Genomic DNA, 23,482 nt, shown 5'->3' on the forward strand with positions numbered 1-23,482 from the left:
CAAAAGTATAGTGAATGTGCTATTGTTGAAAGGGAAGCATGTAACTTTAGTGTACTTTGTACATATATAGTACTTGATTGATACTAGGGTGACATGAAATCCCTTTGTTGGTGTGTTTTTTGACCAACAAGATAAGGAAATTGACCTAAAACTAAAACAAGGTTTAATTGTATTTTTCATTGTGTAATTATATATATATTTTTATATTTTAATATTATAATTTGTTAGGGTTGTAATGATCCTACATATTTTTTAACTTCGTGAATTTAGAATGAAATTGACTGAAATTTTAGAGTTGGCCGAAAAGTGACATCATAATTCGTCCAATTTTGAAAATTTTGATCAATTTTGTTCTGGATCATGAAATTAACAAAGGTGAAAGACCATTTTGTAATTCTAATAAATTATAGGACTAGAGTGCCAAAAAATTATAATTATAAGACTAAAAATGCAATTAAGCCACTAAAAATAGATAAAAGAAAGATTTTAGCTTTTTGATACCATTCTCTAGTTCTTTTCATAATCTTATATTTTTAATTTTTGATACTTTATCTTGTATTTCATTTTATTTTATACAGATATTATTATACACAAACTATATATTTTTTAATAAAATTAAGTAAATGATATAAAAAAATGAAAAAAAAGGCTTAGCGTTCATATATAATATGAGATATCATATAAAATTACATTTTTATTTTTGAACACCAAAAACAAATTTTATTCATTTATAACAATATAGCTTCTAAAAATAATAATTTTCATATCAAGTAGGAAAAAAGATTTTTGAGGGTAATGACATTTATACTCTCTGATTAATAATCTATTTCTACAAATCATTCCTATTTTCTGCATAATTATATAAACCACTTTCCACAGTCAAACAACATGCTAGTTTGTGTAATAATGTCGATCGATTATTGATGTTTTAAGGGTTGTATGTGTAATTTTTTTAAAAAATAAGGATGATTTGTAAATAATGTTGATATTTCTGGTGGACGTATATGCAACTTCCCAAAAATCAGGAATGATTTGTATAAGTAGACCAGAAATCAAATAATATAAATATAATTATTCCTTTGAATTCTTTTTCCCTCTCCAAAAGAAGATCAAAGTTTCCGACTCCAACAATGAACAAGTCGGAAAAGAAAGGGAAATTTTAACTCGAATTTGATTCAACTAAATTTAAATTAATTATATGGTAAGTGTAATATACTTATTGTGTGATTGAGCGTACAGTTAGAAGATAGTGACCAATTACATAAAAAGTATATCACATTTATTTTTGATTTGGTACAACCAAACTTGATTCGAGTTAAAATTTTAAGAACGGGTTTTAGTTTCTGGGGTTAGGTGGTGGAGATTGATTGATGATCAATTGAGAGTGGTGTTTGGCAGTTCATAATGGAGTACTCTCTGACATGTTTGCTCTATTATTGTCTCACTGTTCTTCACAGACTCATCACCTTCAACATAACTATTCCTTTTTCCCTTTTCAGGTGGCCCACCCCTTTCATACTCTAATCCAATTGCTACTCAAATAATAATTCAATATTTTAAAATTTTAAGAGTTAATTATATTTTGTTATTCGAATTATGATTATATTTATATTTTTGATATTTTTTTGTGTGTTAATTTACTATTTCAACTTTATAAAATATTGTACTTTGTCATTTATAACTGTTTTATTAACCAAAATTTTTATTGGAAAAGCATCACATACAGTGCACATGTGATTTTTAAGGGATATGTGATGTGCACAATGTCTTTCCGGCAAAAAAATTAATAAAAAGACGATCATATATGACAAAGTGCAAATTTTGCAAAGTTGAGATAGTAAGTTGACACAAAAAATTTTTTCGATGGTGAAATGTAAAATCGGGTATAATTCGAATGACGAAATGTAATTTACTCAAAATTTAATAATTCATGAAAATAAGGCCAGAAATCGTCCATGTTACATAAACTAAATAACAAATTCTTACTAATAATAAGATATTGTTAAGACGAGTGACGTCTTGTTGGATTGATAATGTTGGACCCTCACAATTAAAAAGTCTGTTATTCTTTTACTTAATGCACACACCCAATATACTCACCTACCCATCTAGGTTTGAACTCAAGTCATTGGACTGTCTCCTGGGTTGGGTTTGCCTCATCACAACTAGTTCTATGAATATGGGTGGGTGTATGTCTACTTTTATAATAATTTATTTTTTTCTTTATCTTATTTGAATGCATTCGCCGGTTTGAGTTATTGATATAAAAAATCTGCCTTTGAATTTATATGAATTGGATGATGTAATGAATAGTATACTATTAACTGAACAAGAATAATAAAAAAGTATTAAGTTTTATTATATTTTGCCATATGAACTATGGCTATTTTTATATTTTGGAATCTAAACTTTTCTTTGTGTCAATTTACCATATCAACTTTACGAAATTTTACACTTTGTCATTTATAACTATTTTTCAACTAAATTTTTTATCGAAAAATCACCACATGCAGTGGATATGTGATATTGAAAAGTTATGTGGTGCGTATTTTTTCACATATACACAACATACAATTTTCTTTGGACAGAAAAATCAACAAAAAGATAATCATATATGACAAAGTGCGAATTTTGGGAAAATGTAAATTTAGTCCCATAATTTTGTCACCAATATGCATATATATACGAACATATTTATGAAATAATTTTAATTCTTGTCATATATATTTGCCTTGCTGTCTAAAAAATAAATGTCATAACGTAGATCATTTAAAATAGATCGCGTATTCATACCATAATTAGTCAATTCAAATAAATTTTATTGTACTAATATACGTGCCAGTTAATGTAATGCAAGATTTCGAGCATACTTAAACTTATATATAGAATACGAACTAAGAGTCGTATTGATTAGAAAAGTAGCTGTAGCTCGTACGATGACTAATTCAATGCTCATATACACGTGAGAAAATTTTCCGACCAAATATGTAAGAAGAAAATTTGAGACGACGTTCAACTTAATTAGGCGGGATCTATGTACGTACGTATTATATATTAATAATTAGAATTGCATAAACTTGAGTAGTATAATATAAATTATAAGAATTTAGAAGCATGCACAATATTTTACCATTGATGTTGCAATAAATATATCTGGACTGTGGGCATGTGATGGAAAAAAATTCATGTGCATCTAATCAACTTTCCATTTGTTTTCAGAAAATAATACAAGTTGTTATGTGTATATGCATGCACCCTGTTTGGTGTGTCATAGTTTAATCATGTAATATGACTTGACAGCCTTTGAGATTGTACTATTTTGCAGCATTGAACCTGTGAAAAAGTCTGTCCCAATTTATGAAAAGCAAACAAGAGATTCCCCCCAACCCTAACTTTACCTTTGCCATTGTTATGAAGGCTAAAAAATATTTGGGTAGATTACAACGAATTTTTTTAAAATTTGTCTTAATTATAAAATATTTTTTATTTTTATGACAACTCATTGTAAGAAAATATTAGTTAGGGTATTTGTAATTTCGGGTAGGGGGTTTATAGTATTTCAAACAATAAGAGGGTATTTGTAATTATGATAAATTTTTTAGAGGAATTCGTTGTAATTTTCCCAAAATATTAACTTAACTCTAGATCAGAGAGTTTCAGAATGTTAGGTATAATTATATTTACACCCCCTAGCTTTCGTTTGTTACACAAATCTCTCATGTCTTTTGAATAATTATACGTATATTCACTAGAAATATCAACAATTTTTTATACAAACTACTATTGTTTTTATGAAAAATCACGCATAGAACCCCAAGAAAATATCAAAATCATTACACAAACTACCTCTACTTTTTAGCTATCGGGGGTGGTCAATGTTATTATACAGAAAGTAGGAATAATTTGTGTGAACACGCCATAAATCAGGAGTTACAAATATAATTATTTCAAATATTAAACAATTTATATTTTATTACATTTAACAGTGTAATTTATATCATGCTGATATGTCAAGTCCTATATAATCTAATGCTTTTCTTGCTCGATCAACATATAAAAAACCCTAAAATCATTGTGGAATTTTGCGCACATAATATAGGTCCGGCGTATATGCTTTGCACTATGTAAGAATATCAAACTCTTTTTTCTATACTTTATTAAATATTTTTAATTTTTTGAAACTCGAAATTCATTTGAAAACTGTGGTCCCTACCTTAAATTTAGCTAAGCATAGTCTAAAACGAAATAAAAATTACCCTAAAAGGGTTAGGGTTTTGGTTTCAAGTTCGCGTGCTTCTAACTTAGTATTTTATTTATTTATTTTTAAGTTGTCATATATATATATATATAAACATAAATTTGTGGTCCCAATATGAATAATCGATTTTTTATTGGACGGGAGAAGTAGTTATAATAGTGGACCGGACCTAATTTGACATGGAAAATTTGTAATTTATTTAAAATTGGAGAAAGAGATCTAGGGATAATTAATATTAATTAATTGTTTGATTAATGATAAGAATAAAGTATTTGTCTAAACTTTTGAGCACATTCATTGGATAATGTAAAGCATTAATTAACACCACTAATTAATTAATTACCAACATGGGTATGAAAAGTTGTTGATGAACCTAGTTAATTTAATTCCTAGAATTGCATTTATATTTTATTATCCTAACTTTACCAAAAAGTGATGTCTAGATATACTTAATTTATTAAAAAAAGAAAAGGGTTAATTATGTTGTCCTCTTATGAATAGTTTTGTGTAATTATAGATAGACCCTCTTTTATTTAAAAATTCTGATGTTTGTTTTTATCTAATAAATAGATCCATATATTAGTAAAAAGATCACTGGATTTGCTAATATTGGTCAAAAAATTAAATGAAAATTCATACTTGTTCTCGATTGACTTATTACTGACTTATTATACGTTTAATGAATCTTTCATATACATCTTCAAACGTTAATGCATGTGAGTAGATATGTTTTCACCCATATAAGAGTAGTTTGGTCAAAAAAGGTTTATTTGACCTACAATAATTTTGTAAGTCCATTGGGAGTAAATATGAATGTTTATTCAACTTTTTTGAATGGTGTTAGCAAATTTTGTGAATTTTACTGAGAGATGGTTTATGGGATAATTACACTCCTCTTTCCTGAGGTTTGGTGTAATTACACATGACCCCCTGTCGTTTGGAAAATTACATCTAGTGCCCTTGAGGTATGCTTTCGTCTGACAAATAAGTTCTTCATTTAGATAAAATTCACCGAATTTGTTGATATTAATAAAAGAAGTCGAAAGAAATGTATATTTACCCCTTGATTGACTTATTACTGATTCATTGCGGGTTAAATAAATATTTTAAGATTAAATTATCCTTTTATGTCTTTACGTATTAATGCATGTAAGAAGGTATATCGTCATTGTTGTTAGGGTAGTTTAGTCGGAAAAATATTGTTTGACCTACAATATATAAGTCCATCAAGGGTAAATATCAATTTTTATTCATAACTTTTTTTTATCAATATAAGAAAGTTCAGTGAATTTTAACAAATGAAATGATTTATTTGTTAGACGGAAGCAAACTTTAGGAGTTCAAGGTGTAATTTCTCAAACCACAAAGGATCTATGTCTAATTACACCAACCTTATTGGAGAGGAGCGAATTATCTGTAGATTTATTTATTGAAATGAAACAAACACCAGGTGTACTAAATATAATTTTTTAAATAAAAAATTTATGTATAATTACATGAAACTTCACGAGGAAACAGAGTAATTATCCCTAAAAAAAAAAAAAAAGAAATATTCACACCCTTAGTTGGTTTAGTTGTAACCTCATCTATCCTCCAGTACAAAGGAGGAATAAAGAAAAATAATAACAACAAATTATTGAATAATAATGTTGATAGTATTTGTGGGACTTTAATAATTGTTCATTCGTTACAATGACGATTTTCACAAATTTCCTATTGTTACAATATAATTATCTTTAAATTATCACCCTTAAAACTTAATTACTCACATACGTATAATGATTCCTGCAACTTATGCAAAATTCAGTATCGTAAGGACCAAAATTACGAAATATCAAAAAATTACAGGACTTTTTTGCAATTCTTAAAAAAATAAGGAATAAAAATGTCAAAATCGCTAGGTGCATATGATTTATTCGTTTTACAAAATCTGACATCATAAGGATCAAAATCACAAAACGTCAAAAAGTTACAGGATTGTCTACCCTAAAAAAATAAAAGGATAAATATGCTAAAGTGCCAAAATTACAGAACCAAGAATATATTTAAACCTTTATATATATTTTCTATGTGACAAGAGGGAATATAGCAATTTACGTCGCAATTGAGTTCGTGGGTTCTCTATTTATACTGGAGCCGCTGAGACTCGCAACCCAAGTCGAACTCTCTTTTTGAATTTTATCAATTGATCGTAAGATATACTCAGTTCACGTAATTATTTCTAATTATGGATAAAACAATAAACATAAATTAATTCTAAAAAATTGAATATTAATAAATAAAAGAATCGATCATAGTATAAGAATGGTTGGAACATCCTGTATAATTATATTTGAACTTATTAGCTGCTCCAACGTGTAACGCGTAGAATTAAAAATTAAATACGATCATATTTTAATTAATCTAATCAACGTCAACAATCAAATAATGCAAATATTTTACGCGAATATATACACATAAATATTTTATAGATGTACTTATATAATTATATAAAAATATGTCATTATTGTCAAATCTAAATTCTTAACATGATAAAGATCAGTTGACTTCCCGAAAATCCTAAAAAATAAACATGAAGGAACTAATTAATATTAACATAAAAAAAAGAATAAATAAAGTCCTAAAAATATGTATATTCTACATTAAGAATGTAATAATTAATTTATTTGATCAAATATCTCAAAATATTTGAAAAGAACCCTAAAAAAAAACACATATTTTAACTGCACAAAATATAATTATTCATTGTTCGTAAAATGGGATAATTTTACTTTTCGTCTCCTATTAGTCATTAGATCACTTTTGGTATCTCATGTTTCAATGTTTTATTAATTCTGATCCCTGAACATTCTTAAAACGATCAGAATTAGTCCCGACTGTTAGTTGATTGTCTGAACTAATATGGAATTTTTTTTATCAACTAACGGTCAGGATTAATTAACTTTTATCATTCTTAAAAAAAATTTAAGGACCAAAATAATTTAGCGATTAGCTTAAGGGAACAAAAAGTAAAATTATCCTTTGATAATACATAGGAAATATTGAAATCATTCAGGGACCAAATAGCAATAATAATATTTTTTTCAAATCAAGATAATTAAATTAAATGAGAACTTTAATTTCCCTTGGAAGAGGTCTAACACCTACATCTAATGCTACGTTCAGCTGCACCAACAAAAGTGGGGCATTTTATAAATCTTCATATTAACTGCACCAAAAATATAATATTAGTAACAAAATATTAACTGACAAAAATCATAAACAAAATTATCAGTATAAATAATTAATAGATATATTTATAACAATAATTTAGTAAAAATACAAATACGTAATAAATAATTATTATTATTATATAAAGTAATAATTCTTATATATATATATATATATATATATATATATATATATTGAAAGGGTCATTTTAGCAACTCCTTAGTGCACAACCTTTTGTCACTACATTTTGGTAATGATAATTTTCATAAAACAAAGGAGTAATAAAACTATAAAATTCATTAATTTTGTCCATCACTAAATAGGCTTAAGTATATTTTTGGTCCTATAATTTTGGCACTTTAGCATTCTATTCTTTATCTTTTTAAAATTGTAAAAAAATCTTTGTAACTTTTTGACATTTCGCAATTTTGATCCTTCAATTGCATAACTTTTTTGCAAAAATCACCAGAATAAATTATGTGCGTCTCACATGATTCATTTAAATTGAGCCTTTTGTTCTGATTGGTTCACTTTCGACAACATGGATGAAAATTTAAAAAAGCATAACTTGGCACATGATTTATTCATTGTGAAATATAAAGAAATTCAAAGACTCTTTTGCAACCCCTAGAGATAAAGGATAAAAATATAAAAATCGAAAAGGGCACATAATGTATTCCGACCCCTTGGCAAAATTCGGCATGGAAGAACAAAAAATGCAAAATGTCAAAAAATTATATTTTTTAAAATACAACAATTTATCCCTCTATATTTTTTATGAAGCAATTTACCTCTTTATCTAAGGAATAAATTGCTTCATTTTAAAAATCACAAATAGATAAATTACTATTTTTTTTATTACAAAAAAAGAATTTACTCATTTATAATATCACACGAGGTAAATTACATTAAATCCGTTTCACATGGCCAAAACCATCCATCACTCATATCTTTATTTTATATTTATATTTGTGTTGGGAGGGGGGTGGGGGTTAGGCAGAGACAGAGTCCACGCCGGAAATCATATATAATAAATTTCAAACTATTCAAACTGGTCTTCCCATACATATTTAATATTACAATGACGTTATCCCTTATGTATAAATTTGTGGGCTGTCTGTGTCTCCTCCATCACACTAATTGTCCAGCATCAGTTTCTTGTGATATCCTGCGAGAAAAATGTCGTATCATCAACTCCCACCACCAGACACCATTCTTCTTGCTCCTTCCCATCCTATATCATCAAGGTATATATATATATATTCTCTTTTAATTATCTTCCTTCATATATTCTTCCCTTCGATCTCTCTTTCATATATAATTCTGCGGAATAATTAGTTCCGACAAAGGTTTTAGGTTCTGGGCCGTGTTTATTTACGCACATTTGCGCAAGAAAGATAGTTGTACAACACGGTTTGTTGGTTCGAGTATTATCAGATGTGTGTGAAGTTAGTTTGGTGTCTTTTTCCTTCCAAACTTGAATTTCTATGTCATGGAAGAGGAAATTGAGGGACAAAATTTTAATGTTAGTTGCGGCGTGACGGATTTGTTTTTTGTAGGGTTTAATGCAATTTACTCGTCTGATACTGTAAACGAGCAAATTATCTCCTTATATATGTATATAAAAAAACTATTTATTATTTTGTGATTTTTTTAAAATGAAGCAATTTAATGAGGTAAATTACTTCATTTTAAAAAATACACGTAACTGAATTGCTATTTTTTTTCATATAGGATAATTTTCTTATTTATAATAACACAGAGAATTGTTTGCATTTTTCCCATTTTTGTATGATATGAAATAAGTCTTAGAGTGTATTAAGTTAATTTGGAATTTTTCATTCTCATTGCGTATTCAATTTCATTTAATATATACGTATATATGGGTGTCACATGTATAAAATATATTATTCTAAATAAAATCAATAATAAAATCTTTATATACATAATGTGCATATATTAAATAAAATAAAAGATATAATATAATTTAAAATAAAAAATTCAATCCGATGTTAATATTACAAGTCAAGAGAGATAAATACACTGATCATTACGCAGTAGAATAATGTACACTAAGTAGTTGTGATTTTGTGATCGCATAATGAGTTTTATCAAAGGTATAAATACTTGACATTTCTTGAGGTTTAGTATTTATTTTAATGAAATCCTTAATTTAAAAAAAATTATACTTTAGTCCTTTTGTTTATATGTTACATACCAATATTCTCCCAAGTACTAAATAATTAGAGGGGAATATGTAGTGTAAGAAACAAATACAAGGACTGTCACTATATTTTTAAAAATTTAAAGGGTCTTCCTGTAGTTATCCAGATTTTAAGGATTGTCTGTGTAATTGAAAAATTCTTGTTCGGACCCAACTCGGTCAAATTTGAATCAATCATATGACAAGTGCAATACACTTGTCCTGTAATTGATGTACAGTGATTGGTTTGGTTTGGTCAGACAGATGTTATTTCTATCTATGTCATGGTGATAGAATATGACATGTAAGAAGATTAATGATGTGCAGATGGTGGTCGAAGGAGACAGTAGCGATAGTTACCGGAGCGAACAAGGGCATCGGGTTTGCGCTCGTTAGACGGCTGGCGGAGGAAGGGGTGACGGTGGTGCTGACGGCCAGGGACACCGGCAGGGGTGTGGAAGCAGCTGAATCATTGAGGAGGGAAGGGCTGCAGAATGTTCATTTCTTTCAGCTGGATGTTGCCAATCCTAATTCCATCAACACATTTGCTGCATGGTTTCAAGAGGCTTTTGGAGTGGTGGATATATTAGTGAGTAAATTACTTTTGTGGCTTCATTAATTGATTATTAATTTATTATATATATATATATATTTGCTATTTAGAGTATGATTTAAAAATGAAAAAAATGCAAGCAACCCCTTGTGATGTCGCAAATGAGGAAATTACCCCTTTATGAAAAAACAAATAGCGATTTACCACCATCTATTTTTTAAAATGTAACAATTTACCTCTCTATATTTTTTAAAATGAAGCAATTTACCTCCCTGTATAACGAGGTAAATTGCTTCATTTTAAAAAATATATGCATTAAATGATATATACTCGCTAGATATATATATATATATATATATTGTTTTTGCTATCATGATGCCTTTTAAAAATACAACTCTTAGTAATTATTGACATATATGGTCTCCAAATTATTAATTATTGAGATAATTAGTGACATATTTATAATAATAATAAAAGTCTGATTTACATATATATAAGATATTTATTACGTGAAGCAGTACTATATATATATATATTACTTTAAACTTATGAAAATTATTAACTTTTCTAATAAGATATTACTGTAAAATCAATTCGTACAGGATAAAAAATGCCAATTTCATAATTACAAGAGTAAAATTATAATTTAATTGGATTATATTCAACTCACATGCAATATTTTGACCAAAATAAAGGATTAAAATTATCAAAATTTTAAAATTAAAAAAATTAAATTGCAAAAAACAATTCATACAAAACCAAAAATAACACGGTCCCTAAATTAGGACTGACCTGTTAGATTTACTCCAAATTACACATTTACTCCAAATTAAACTTTGAAATAATTAATTTTATTTTAGTAATAAATTTGATTTGAAGAAAACTTTTATCTTCTAACTTTTGTTGTTTTTTCTTAAAATAAAATAAAATAAAAGTCAACAAAATTGTAGAGTACGATATCAACAAATTAAAATTGACAACACCAAATTGGATATTAAAAATTTTGGTCGGAGATAAAATATATATATGTATATATATATATATATATATATATTATACTTCAAATATATATATATATATATATATATATTATACTTCAAAACCAAACACATAACAATCATACACAAAATTTTGGAAAATGCAATTTGAAATCTCATAACAAACAAAAGTTCCAATCATACAAAAATAATTAAATGGAAGTCTCTAAATCAATTAGATATTAATGACGAGTTAATTAAATATAAATAATTCAGTATATGGTTAATTAATTATGTTAATTAATCTATTTGTCTGTTTTAAAAAAGACAATAATAGAACAATTCATTAGTGGAATATTATTATATTGCATATTTTGTATTTTTTAATTATTTTATTAATATTAATCAGTGGTCGATCAATTGTGGATCTAATGTGGATCTAACCCTTCAAATTAATTAATTAGCAAACAACGAATATTATCTTTAACTTTTCAGTTAATTAAACAATTAATCATGGATTAAAAATATGGATGATCCGAACCAACAATGGTTAATAATTGAGAGTCAATTAATAGTTCTCGTGATGGACCAAAGTTTCATTTTCAAATTATATTTCGAGTCAATATATATATATATATATATGTGTGTGTGAAAAACGTTCTGAGAACATCATAGAATAATTATAAAATTAAATACACAGGCAGAAATAATAATGAAAAATAGAATAAACAGATTTATAACTTTATATTTTTCTACACCAATCATAAAAATTCAGTTTTTGGTAAGTTAACTCAACTGCTTTTATAACTAGGTACAATGTTGTAATATATATTTATTTGGAAATTTTAATTTTAATTATGTAATTACTGAGGGTCAATGTTTTCTCTCCAAATCTTAATGGAAGGAGGATAGGTATAAATAGAGAATTTTTGGAAGAAATATAAGTATAATTTTAACTTTTTTTTTTAAAAAAAAAAGTGTAATTTTACATTTTTAAAGGGGTTTAAGTATAATTAACCCTAAAAAATTTAAATATTTCAAAAGAAATTAAGTATAATTTTAAAACTACCATCTATTTTTGTTTTCTCAATTAGTTTGTTAATTAATTAAATTTATATGATTTTGATAGATAAACAACGCGGCCGTATCATTTAATGAGATACATGAGAATTCGGTGGCGGAGGCGGAGACGGTGATCAGAACCAACTTCTACGGCCCAAAAATGCTGACTGAGGCGCTGTTGCCGCTGTTCCGCCGCTCATCTACCGGCGCTCGAATTCTTAATATTAGCTCAAGGCTTGGATTATTAAATGTAAGTACATTAATTTCATAATTAATTAATTCATTTGATATTACATATATATATATTAAGTAATATTCATATCATATATGCAATGTTGAAATCTTTCACGTTATTATGTTAAAAATAATACTAATAATCCAAAAGCCCATATTGAGTTTATACTCGATGACTAAATACTTAGAAGAAATGTTGTTTTTGTTTATGGTTAATTATCATAATAATATAAAATTAATTATGGTCTATTATAAAAAATATAATATTTAATTGTAGTTAATATTCATAATTAATAATAAATCTAATCGTACCAAATAGTCGACCACAATTATGCAATGGCTGTTAGCTGTGGTTTTTGTTTGGGTGGTTAAAATATTTGTGATGACTAAAAGTCATGACAAATGTTTTTACCATGGCTCTTAGCTGCAACAAATAATTTTTTCATGATAAAAATTTTTTTGCATCTATTTTATTTAACCCTGGTTAATAATATTTGTTCACCATGGGTTTTAACCATAACTATTAATATTGCAACTAATAGTAATTTTTTTGTAGTGGCCGCATAATAGCTAATAACAATTGTTTTTGCAAGTGAAATGCTTTGGCCATTGGTAAAACTATGACAAATGTCAGATTAACTGTACTAATTTGTCATAATTTTTAAATCGTAATGATATATAATATAGGGAATAATCTATCTTTTTTCTGTACTGTCAGCTTACAAATCAAACAACCAACTACAAATTTAAAGGTTAAACATGCAAGAATCCATATACATATATATATATATATATAGATAATGATGGTAGATTCATGTGGACAAATTTTGCAGAAGCTGAAGAACCCTAAATTAAAAGAAATGCTTCTTGATGAAGAAAACCTGTCAGAAGAGCAAATAGAGGGGATGGTGAATTTATTTCTTGAAAATGTGAAGAACGGGACATGGAAAAGCCAAGGATGGCCCCATGTCTGGACTGATTATGCTGTCTCTAAATTGGCCCTAAATGCTTACTCTAGGGTTTTGGCCAGACGTTTCAAAACTCATGGCCTCACTGTTAATTGTTTCTGCCCTGGCTTCACTCAAACCTCCATGACTGGCGGCAAGGGCAACCACACCGCCGATGCTGCCGCTACCGTCGGTGCCCGCCTGGTGTTGCTTCCGGCTGAGGAGCTCTCCACCGGGAAGTTCTACGTAGTAGGATCTAGCAATGCCTTCTATTCAAAATTGTAATTAAAGTTTTTATATTCCTTTTTTTTGTTTTTTTTTTTAGTATTTTGTGTTGTGTTTTCGATGGTGGTGTAGTGAATATGACAATCTCATTTAATTTGCAATGAAATGAGATTAAATCCGTACCTGCTTTGGGGTATAGTTTTAGATTACGTTTGGATCGATGGATTTGAATTTAAAAGGAGCATTGGAGAAAGGATATCAAATGATGGCATATTATAGACATTAAAGTTGAATTTGCAAATTTAAATTTATATGATATAATTCATAGTTATGGAAATGAGATGACACACTACTTGCATTTTTGGTAATATAATAAAAATAAATATGAACTGAAAATTAAAAATATAAGTAAAATAGTGTGTCATGAACAATTTGAATTATAGTGCACATAAAAAAATAAAAAAAAAATTGTAATGCTACATAATGAATATAAGCAATTTGAGATCCAGAAAGTGTGTCGTTTTAATTAAATACACTTGCATAGGGCAAAAAAAATAATATAACAAGCAATGAGATGCAACTCTTTCTAACGAGCAACAGCACCAAGATTGATATTGGTTGCTTCAGTAGAATTAAGTAGAGAGTCCTCGTATACACATTTCATCCAAGAATGTCTTTGCCTCAGAAAGCTCATTCCTTGTAAGCAACCCTTTGATTATAACTTCGTATATCAAACTACTGGGTGCACAACCACTTTTTTCCATTTCTCTAAGAAGAAATTTTGCCTCGTCTACAAGTCCTTCTTGACAAAGTGAACGAATAATGATTGTATATATTTGCACATTTGGTTGCAACCCTTTTGAGGGAAGACCATTGAAGAGATTTCTCGCAGTCTCAAGTTTTCCATCCTTGCATAATCCATGGATGAGTACGCTGTATGTGACTATATTAGGATTAACACCTTGGTCTTCCATTACGTGTAGAATTGAAAATGCATCAGCAAACTGCTTGCTCATGCACAAGCCATTCAACAAGGTATTGTAAGTCACTAAATTAGGAATGACTTGTTGAGCTTGCATATCTTTGAAAAGCTTCAATCCTTCAGCAAATCTACCTGCACCAAATAATCCATGTAGCATGATGTTATAGGTAACTACGTTATGATCTAATCCTTTCTGAGGAACTTCAAGGAAAAGCCGCCAAGCTTCCTCTACCTTTTCATTCTTGCAATATCCATTGATCAAGCGACCATAGTTGATGATAGAAGGCTTCAAGCCCCTACCTGACATGGAGTCAAGTAGTTTTCTTGCTTTATCAATTTGCCCAACCAAGCTATATCCATCTATCATCGCATTACATGTGACAGAATTAGGAGGAACGTTTTTTTGCATCATAATTTCAAAAACATCCTTAGCCTCTTTGACCATTCCATCCTTGCACAATGCATCCACCAATATATTAAAAGTAAATACATTTAGAGATATCTTGTGATCCGCCATTTCAATAATTAAGTCTTTCACATCTTTCCATCTACCGAAATTGCACAAGCCTTGAAGCATTGAATTGTACGTTACAATGTTAGGTGCAATACCCTTGTCAATCATTGTGGCTAGGAGCTGGAGCGCATCATCAACCATACGATCCTTGCACAAACTATTAATTACTGTGTTATAAGTTTGAACATCAGGCTTGAAGCTTGTCTTCTCCAATAACCTAAGCAAATCATAGGCAGTGAGAGTGTGTCCAGCTTTGCATAGCCCATTTACCATAGTAAGAATCGTAGCTTCATTAGGCTCACAGAGTCCCAGAGCCAACAACTTTATGAATAATTTTTCTGCCTCAATGACCTTATCATCTAAAAAGAGCCCTTTTATGAGTGTGTTGAAAGTAATGATGTTTGGCTCGTAACCGCGCTTGAAGAAGCTGCCCAAGATAGCAAATCCAAAGTCTACTCGATTGAGAAGGCAATAGCAATTAATCACGATATTCAATGTATACTCATCTACAGAAGCACCCGATTGACGCATTTCGTCGAATACATTAAGGGTAACAGAGTATTTTTTCATCTTGACAATAGAAGTCAATAGTTTGTTAAACTCAACAACACAAGGCTGCGGGCGCATTCTGAGCATTTCACGAAACAAGAAAACAGCATCATCTACTCCATGAATACAACTGAAATCTATTCTGGGCGTTGGAGAAAAGGGCCTATTATTATTATGGCTGAGATCATGAAAAGATGAAGAGAAAAGAGAGAGCGACTGAGTGAAAGTACCTCTCTTCTTTGCAGCAAATCTTCTACAAATAAGAGCCATTGTAGAAACTCTCATCTTCTTCACAGAATTGAAGAATAAGAAGTAACTCAAAATCAGAAGAGAGTGAAGAGTTTGCGGCCTCTGCCTCAGTTTGTTCAAAAAAAAAAAAAAAAAGAAATCAGCTGCTACCTCTGCTATTTAGCTACGTATAAAGCGTGCTTCACGAGAGCAGCTGATACAAAAAATGAGAATCAACAGAAGTAGCGACTTCAGGCATCCCATAGGCAGTTCTTCTCTTCTTTGGCGCAATAACGACTCTCCCAGTGAAAGAAAAAGGAATGCAAAATAAAAATGAATCACTACACAATTAGATATATATATTTTTAAATTAAATAATTTTTTGTAATATGTTGTGTTATAAGAAACATCTTTTACGTAAAATAAATTTTTTATCTTTAATAGGTAAGACATAGTAGTTTTGTATTTTTAATTTATTTTTATTTATTATTGACAAATATTTTCCTATATATACAATATATTTCTACTTACTAAAATTTGTATTATATGAGGGTTACTCTCAAACAATTATGATATTATTCTATTAAATATAAAGGTTACTTTTTATATATATTCAGAGCTGATTAAAAATATAATAAAATTAAGAAGTTTAAAATAAAAAATAGATTGAATTAGATAAGTATACAATAAATACTAAGTTATAAGAAATTAAACATGGCCTATATTAATATGCTATAGGCTTATAGCAACTTCCAAATCATACTACTTGCTATTCAAAATTAACAAGTTTAAGTGCAATAACTTATATTTGTAGATTATTCTTTTTTAATTTTCTAAAAAAATAAGATTTTCTCTTGTTTATCAATGGCATGAGCTAAATTCAAGTGAAAAATTAAGAAACTACTACTAAAAAATTAAGAAAATTCTAAAATAGTATCAGTATATTGTTATGTTTAGGAAACTTATAAAATTTATTCTTAAAATTCAAACTTGGCCTTTTTTCATTATAAATTCTTTTATTTTTATAATTATTTAACTGAAAAATAAGTTTTCTTTTCACCACATTTATTTGTATATAGCAAAACATTTACAAACTTATTGAACTTTTAGGTTTTTATTATTTAATTTTGGGTAAATGTTATATTTGGTCTTTTAATTTTTTGTTTAGAATTTCTTTAGTCCCTCAAGTTCATTCCATTTAGCATTCTTAAACTTTAGTTTTTGTCTCAATTTCATCCCTCTAACCATTTTTTTTTTTTGAAAAAATGTGAACTGATTTTGAATCTTTGGAAGGTAAAATGGTCAATAAGTTTGAATTACTTTAGTCCCGTATGATGCGTATCATAAATTTGACCACACCACAAGGATAGAAGGATTTTCAAGAAAATCCTAAGATTATCATAAGACGAGCCCTAAAAAATAGAGGTTAGCAATTTGATACTTAAGTCAGTATGATTTATGAAGAAATAAAATGAAAAAGTTGAAATAAAGTGAGAATAATGATGAAATATTGAAGATGGTGAATATTCATGTGGAGTGCAAAATTATAAGCTTGAAATAGCTCAAGAATCAAGAGAAAATATGAGAGAAAGTGAATTTGAGTGAAGAATGATATTCAAGAACCGTGTTAACAGAAATATGCACAAGTTCTCTATTTATAGGATTGTACAGGGTTGGATATGAGGTCAATTGCTGAGTGTCGTACGACATTGAGAAGCTCTTTCATTTGGCTTTCACATGCAGCAAGTCGTTAGTGATTTGGACAAGTATTGGCTGTGATACGCGAGCTGGACGAAACTCTACTAGATCTGTCTATTTTCTGGGGATTAGTTATTCACAACTTTTCCAGCTCATTTATGCCCGATTTACCTGAAACCACCTATTATTCTAAGGTGATGTGTACAAACGTGTTGGCAAGCTAGATAATATATCCTTCCAGTTCTATGATGATGTATCCGAAATGTGCTTGTTTGTTGAGTCTGCTAGTTCAGTAAAACATCAGGTAAGCTTATGGGTGTTTCTTCCTTGCTGGTGGGCCCTTATCTATTTTGTTGGTGGCCTTTAACTATCTTGGTGGTGAGCCTTTATTTGTCCTGTTGATGAACCAATTGAGCTCTTAGCCGGCCGGCTAGCATGCCTAATTTGTAGACTAGGCCTAATAATTTTAAGGGGCATCACTACTCCCCCACTTCAAGAGTGCAAGTCATAGAGTTGGATTGCTGGAATAGGTAAGATGTTCTGCAAATAAGTTTCTTACTTGTCAGCATGACGAATCCTACTAAGCTTCAAGAATATCGCTAACTGACTTACGGGCTCTGGTTGGAGAGTGTTTCTACAAAAATATCATTATTCTCTCCTTTTTCCTATAGAATTTTGTAAAATTTTGAATTTTGAATTTTTTGTCTGTAAAGGAAAGATAATGATCACAAAAACAAGAGAAAGGATCTTGTTTTCCCTGGAGACTCGTGCGGGTGGCAAAAGTAGCTTTAACTCCTTATTTAGCTGGACTGTTCATGATGGATCATATATAAAGAATCTTTCTTTTTACTGTTCTCTCCCTTCACGCTCTTAAGGTAAAGAAAACTTCCTCCTCAAGGGTATTTTTGATCTTGAAAAATTATTTTAAAGGTTGAATTAGTGAATAGGGGCATTTTTGGTTTTTAAAGGCAGATAGGGATAGTTTTTATAATTTTTCAAAAGACAAAAGTGATTTGTGTAAAAAGACAATAAGTGAAGGATGTAAATGTAATTATCTCTCTATTTAATCATAAGTTACACTTAGTAGTATTATTTTCTCTCCTGTATATTATGCAAAAAATCAAAAGTAAATGAAAATATAATCTTAAAACAATATTCTACTACTAATATTAAAATAAAATCAATTAGTAAGAAGTCACTCATATAAAATTTTTCGAAAGAATTTCTTATTTAATAAGATTGATAATTATTATTTAAAATTTTATTATATTTATTCTTTTCATATATATGTATATATGGTTTTTTGAAGTTTATTATTTTATGTGTTATTCCGATGCTATTCATTTTAAGTTATATTATGACCTAGTAAAATAAGTTAAAGTATTTAAAAATATCTTCGAAGAAATTAATTGCGTACAAACGTGATTAGTCTATTTTTTTATTAGAATAAATTTATTATTGTCTATGTAGTAAAAAGGTATTATAATTCTTAAATAGTCTTCTTCTAATAGAAGTTTATAATTTTATAGGTAATTTTTATTTTTTATTATAAAGATTACTTAAGTAAGAGTATGAATGTATTTTCACAATAAGGAACAAGCACATAAAAGATTCACACTTTTATATATAGTACAGATGTAGATATAGATATAGATAACTTGGCAAAATTAAGATCCCCACTTGGAGATATGATAAGTTTTTCCAAGTTGTAATTTTCTTTTTGCCAAGCTATTTCCTAAAAAAAAAGAACACATTGGATTTACATGTTATCAAATTTGTTAAAAGCCCAAATTTATGTATTGACATGAGTAAATTTGACATGACTAATGACGTGAAATTTTCTGATCGAAGAACTAAAATTGTCACGATTTTTAAAGTTACAGAAATAAATTGTAATATGCAATTTGAATAGGATCAAAATTAACGCCCCTAACTTACAAAACTAAAGTTATATATTTTTTTCAGCTCTACTATATCCATCATTCCCATTCAACAAATTAAATGAGACTTTTCAAAAAGGGAAAGGAAAACCATAACTGCACAAACTAATGAGACAAGCAAGAATATCAAAAGAAAAGGAAGGATATGTGGGATGAAACCAATTGATGGGGTTTAGACTTACTGATCATGAGATCACGGAATATGATACTCTTCCAAACTTCAGTGTTTTCCAGGGTAAACCAAAAATGACGGAAGGAATCAAACATGATGAACTATATAAACTTGAGAAATTAAGTCCAATGAGAGGAAACTATGAGAGACTGAATTTAAATGAGTGGCATAATTGAGGGACCAAAAGTGATGTTTAGTCCACTTCATATCTGCTCCAACAACGGACAATCTTCAATCTCTATCACTAATCTTTGTATTGTTGTCACAGAGGGTAAACTCTTCAACTTTTTGCAACTCCGTAGTATTAGAATCTTGAGACCTGACAACTTCCCAAACCATTCCGGGAATAATTCTATTCCGAAACGATGTATTGCTAGTTCTGAAACAGAAGTGAGATTTTGAAGCCTATCCGGGAGAGAGTCCCAATGCTCATGCCCGAACAACCATAACGTACGAAGAGACTTCAATTCTCGGAACAAGACATCAAGGAATTCCTTGTAGGAAGCTAAATCCGATGAATCAGAGAACGGCAAGACAGTTAAGTGGTACAAGTTGCCAAGGGAGCCAATCTCCATAGGTAAATAAGTGAATTTGGGAACATCACCAATACCCAAGTATGTGAGACGAGACATTCTTGGTAGATGGCTAATCACCTCAGCAAAATTTGTTAAACTATTTAATCTATTCAATAGCAGCATTTTGAGCGAGGCAGCACATGACGCAATCATTTCAGATGGCAAACTAGTCAACGCTTCGCAGCTCGACACTTGCAAAGTGTAAAGATTAGTGAAGCCCTGTGTTTGTTCACCACTAGGATATGGTATTGATCTGAGATTGGGACAATTCCATATACAAAGTAACTCAAGAGAACTGAGGCTCCAGAAATCATTTGGTAATACTCTCAAATTTGAACAATTCCATATCTGAAACCTCCTAAGAGAAGCTCTGCCACCTCCCAAGCACAGAACTAGATGCATTAAGTTAGGACAATCTCTAATTCTTAAATATGAGATATTTTGATTGTTGTAGAATAACCAATCTGGGAGACTCACCAATCCATCTACTTTATCTATCTTGAGCTCTGTAAGCGAAATTAACTTGATCCCACATATATTTGCCAACGGTAAGGCACTGTCCATGTCAGAAATTTTCAGTTTTTTAAGATATGGGAAATGACCTGGAGTGCTACTTAATTGACGGCACTCTGTAATCTTCAAGTATTCAAGGCAAGGAAACACAATCAGTTCACGTAGTACACTTTCAGCAGCAGGTGGCAATTCTGCTTCTACCCATTCGGTCAGGTTTGGCATTTTGGACAACTCGAGCCTCTCAAGCACTGGAAATAAAGTAATCGTCTCTCTTTGAACTCCTTTGCTAGTCCTACTTGGTGTGCTATAGCTGCCAATACCATAGAATGAAGAATCTATTGACCTCACATTAGGCAAATCATGCAAATAAAGCCTCTTGAGATGTGGCAAGTGTCCTAGCATCGGGATCTCGTCACATTCTTTGCAATGTGTTAGACTAATCTCCCTCAAATGATTAAGTCCTATCCACCGGCCTTCAAGATCATCATGCACTACCATCTTCAATATCCATAAAGGAAAGTTTCTACCTTTAAATCCCTCAATCTCTAGACTCTTCAGATCTGGATGGGGTTGGAGACCTTCCAACACATCCTCATCATTTATTTCACCTTCTCTCAATTCACTCCATGCAAACTTTAACTTAAATATGTTTGGCTTTTGAAATAAATGTGCACTCTTTGCATCTTCTTTATCACATACCTTTTCAAGATTATGAATCTCCAAAGTCCCTTTGAGATTTTTCAAGCTTCCAAGCTCTATAATTGTTCGTCCTCTTTCATGGCCTACTTGAAAATATGGTAGTGTTTGAAGAGAAGTTAATTTTCCAATCCCAAGAGGCAATTCTATATTTGGAATGTGAAGATGTCTTAAGCTAACCAAGTGCTTTAATGTGTTTGGCAGCTTCTTGCAATATGCTTCATCTACGATTAGTGTCTGCAAATAATAGAGGTTCCCAATAGGGTCTGGCAAATATTCAATTCTTGTGTACGAAATATCAACAAATCTCAAATGTATTAGCTTTCCAATTGAAATTGGCAGCTCTTCAACATCTTCACCCTTCAGAATCAAGACACGCAGAGATTTGAAGTCCAAGAGCATGTCATGAAAAACTTTACCTTCAAAGAGTAACAGCCTCACATATTTTGCTTCTTCTTTTGAGATGGCACATGATTCATCTCCGATAGACTTGAGGCTCATGTATCGAGCTTGATGGATCTCATCCGAAGCATTGTCACTTGCACAAATGCTTTTAGACCCTAAAACAGAGCGTGCTAGATCGTGCACAAGGTCGTGCATGTTGCAAGATATTATATTGCCATAGTCATCTCTATTCACAACTTGTAATAAAGAATTCTGCAGAAGAAGGTTAAAAAATTTGTTGCCCATAGTCTCCATATCATTTCCTTGATCAGCTTGAAGAAATCCATCCGCCATCCAAAGATCAATTACATATTCCCTACGCATTTCAAGACCTTTGGGGAATATCGAACAAAATGCAAAGCACTTTTTGAGGGATGGTGGCGACAAATGATCAAAGCTCAACTTTAATATCTTTGAGACAGTACTTCCGTCTCCCCCAAAGTTTGAGAGCCAAGTGTCTTCAATTGAGAGCCACTCATTCTCCGATTTGTCAAGCAACATGCCCCCCATAACTTTGGCTGCTAATGGAAGACCTTGGCATCTTTTTGCTATACGCTTCCTTATGGTCTCAAATTCTGGTGGAATATCTCCTTCTCTAAAAGCTTTTGCTTTTATTATTGACCAACAAATATCTTCTGATAAGCTTTTCAATTTATGAACTGGAACCGTTTTTACAATTGAAGAAACCTTATCACTTCTCGTGGTAACAATGATGCCATGGCCCCGGAGTGAACTAATTCCCAGTAAGGAATTTATGAAATCATCCCACTTCTCCATCACTTCATTCCAAACGTCGTCAAGGACGAGTAGGTACTTCTTTGCTTCCAAATTTTGTTGAATCTTTTGCAAAAGAACTTCTCTACTACTGCCATGTTCAATGCTTTGTCCTGTTAATGATTCAACAATCTTCTTGAAAAGAGTGGTAGCATCGAAGTTCTGAGAAACATACACCCATATACGTTCTTCAAAGTGTGCCTTTATCATTTCATTATTATAGACTTGTCTAGCTAAGGTTGTCTTCCCCAATCCTCCCATGCCAACAATGGGAAGGACAGACAACACTTGCTCAGCTGGGCTGCTAATTAGCATGTCCACTATTGCTGACACATCATCTTCTCTTCCAAGAACAACCGGATCGGCATTATACGAGTCAGTTTCCCTACCATCAACAGCAGGAGTAGGAGCATGTGCACCAACAAATCTCATTTGAAGCCCAAACCCGGTTGCCTCTTGGTTAATTCGTTCCAATTCATCATTGATACTCTTAATTTTAGTAGCCATCTTTCGACGAAAAGCGACGGGGTTAGAGCGTGAGAAGAAAGCATGTACCTTTTGCTTCATTTTGTCTGGTTTCTCCATTTTCCTGCTAAGAACCTCATAGTTGAGATCGTCCAAGACATTATCGGCCTCGTAGGCCACAGCTTCAAGCTTCTTCAGCCAGCGGTTTACAGCCTTATTGGTGACCTGCTGCATCTCCGCATCGTACAAGAAATCTTGAATCA

The 23,482-nt window shown here is 30.4% G+C and overlaps 3 protein-coding genes across 5 annotated transcripts in view; 1 reads left to right on the top strand and 2 right to left on the bottom strand.

Annotated features, from left to right (window-relative positions):
- Positions 8,552-14,013, top strand: LOC105172075 ((+)-neomenthol dehydrogenase). The gene is made up of 4 exons (XM_011093413.2): positions 8,552-8,715; positions 9,999-10,260; positions 12,331-12,513; positions 13,331-14,013. Exons 1-4 carry the CDS (start codon positions 8,648-8,650, stop codon positions 13,727-13,729), a joined length of 912 nt encoding a protein of 303 aa, XP_011091715.1. The 5' UTR covers positions 8,552-8,647; the 3' UTR covers positions 13,730-14,013.
- LOC105171951 (putative pentatricopeptide repeat-containing protein At1g12700, mitochondrial) lies at positions 14,128-16,074 on the bottom strand. Of its 3 annotated transcripts, none has more exons than XM_011093232.2 (2): positions 15,945-16,074; positions 14,128-15,856 (listed from the first exon to the last, which is right to left on the bottom strand). In XM_011093232.2, exon 2 carries the CDS (start codon positions 15,799-15,801, stop codon positions 14,302-14,304), a length of 1,500 nt encoding a protein of 499 aa, XP_011091534.1. In that variant the 5' UTR covers positions 15,802-15,856; positions 15,945-16,074; the 3' UTR covers positions 14,128-14,301. The 3 variants fall into 3 exon arrangements, with proteins under 3 accessions (XP_011091534.1, XP_011091533.1, XP_020552858.1); XM_020697199.1 differs by having other exon boundaries at positions 14,615-14,783; positions 14,884-16,074; XM_011093231.2 differs by having other exon boundaries at positions 14,128-16,074.
- LOC105171953 (putative disease resistance protein RGA3) overlaps positions 19,571-23,482 on the bottom strand; it is a gene marked incomplete in the record, with an annotated part of 4,100 nt that continues 188 nt past the window's right edge. Inside the window, 1 exon segment of the mRNA XM_011093233.2 lies at positions 19,571-23,482. Coding sequence (XP_011091535.1) covers positions 19,956-23,482 — 3,527 coding nt within the window.

This window comes from Sesamum indicum, linkage group LG10, assembly GCF_000512975.1.
Source record: "Sesamum indicum cultivar Zhongzhi No. 13 linkage group LG10, S_indicum_v1.0, whole genome shotgun sequence".
Classification (NCBI taxonomy): domain Eukaryota; kingdom Viridiplantae; phylum Streptophyta; class Magnoliopsida; order Lamiales; family Pedaliaceae; genus Sesamum; species Sesamum indicum.

Excerpts from the sequence above, each read along its gene's own strand:
- LOC105172075 (XM_011093413.2), top strand. The coding sequence starts at position 8,648 with ATGTCGTATCATCAACTCCCACCACCAGACACCATTCTTCTTGCTCCT. Across the intron at positions 8,716-9,998 it reads TCCCATCCTATATCATCAAG|ATGGTGGTCGAAGGAGACAG; the intron begins GTATATATATAT and ends AATGATGTGCAG. Across the intron at positions 12,514-13,330 it reads CAAGGCTTGGATTATTAAAT|AAGCTGAAGAACCCTAAATT; the intron begins GTAAGTACATTA and ends CAAATTTTGCAG.
- LOC105171951 (XM_011093231.2), bottom strand. The coding sequence starts at position 15,999 with ATGAGAGTTTCTACAATGGCTCTTATTTGTAGAAGATTTGCTGCAAAG.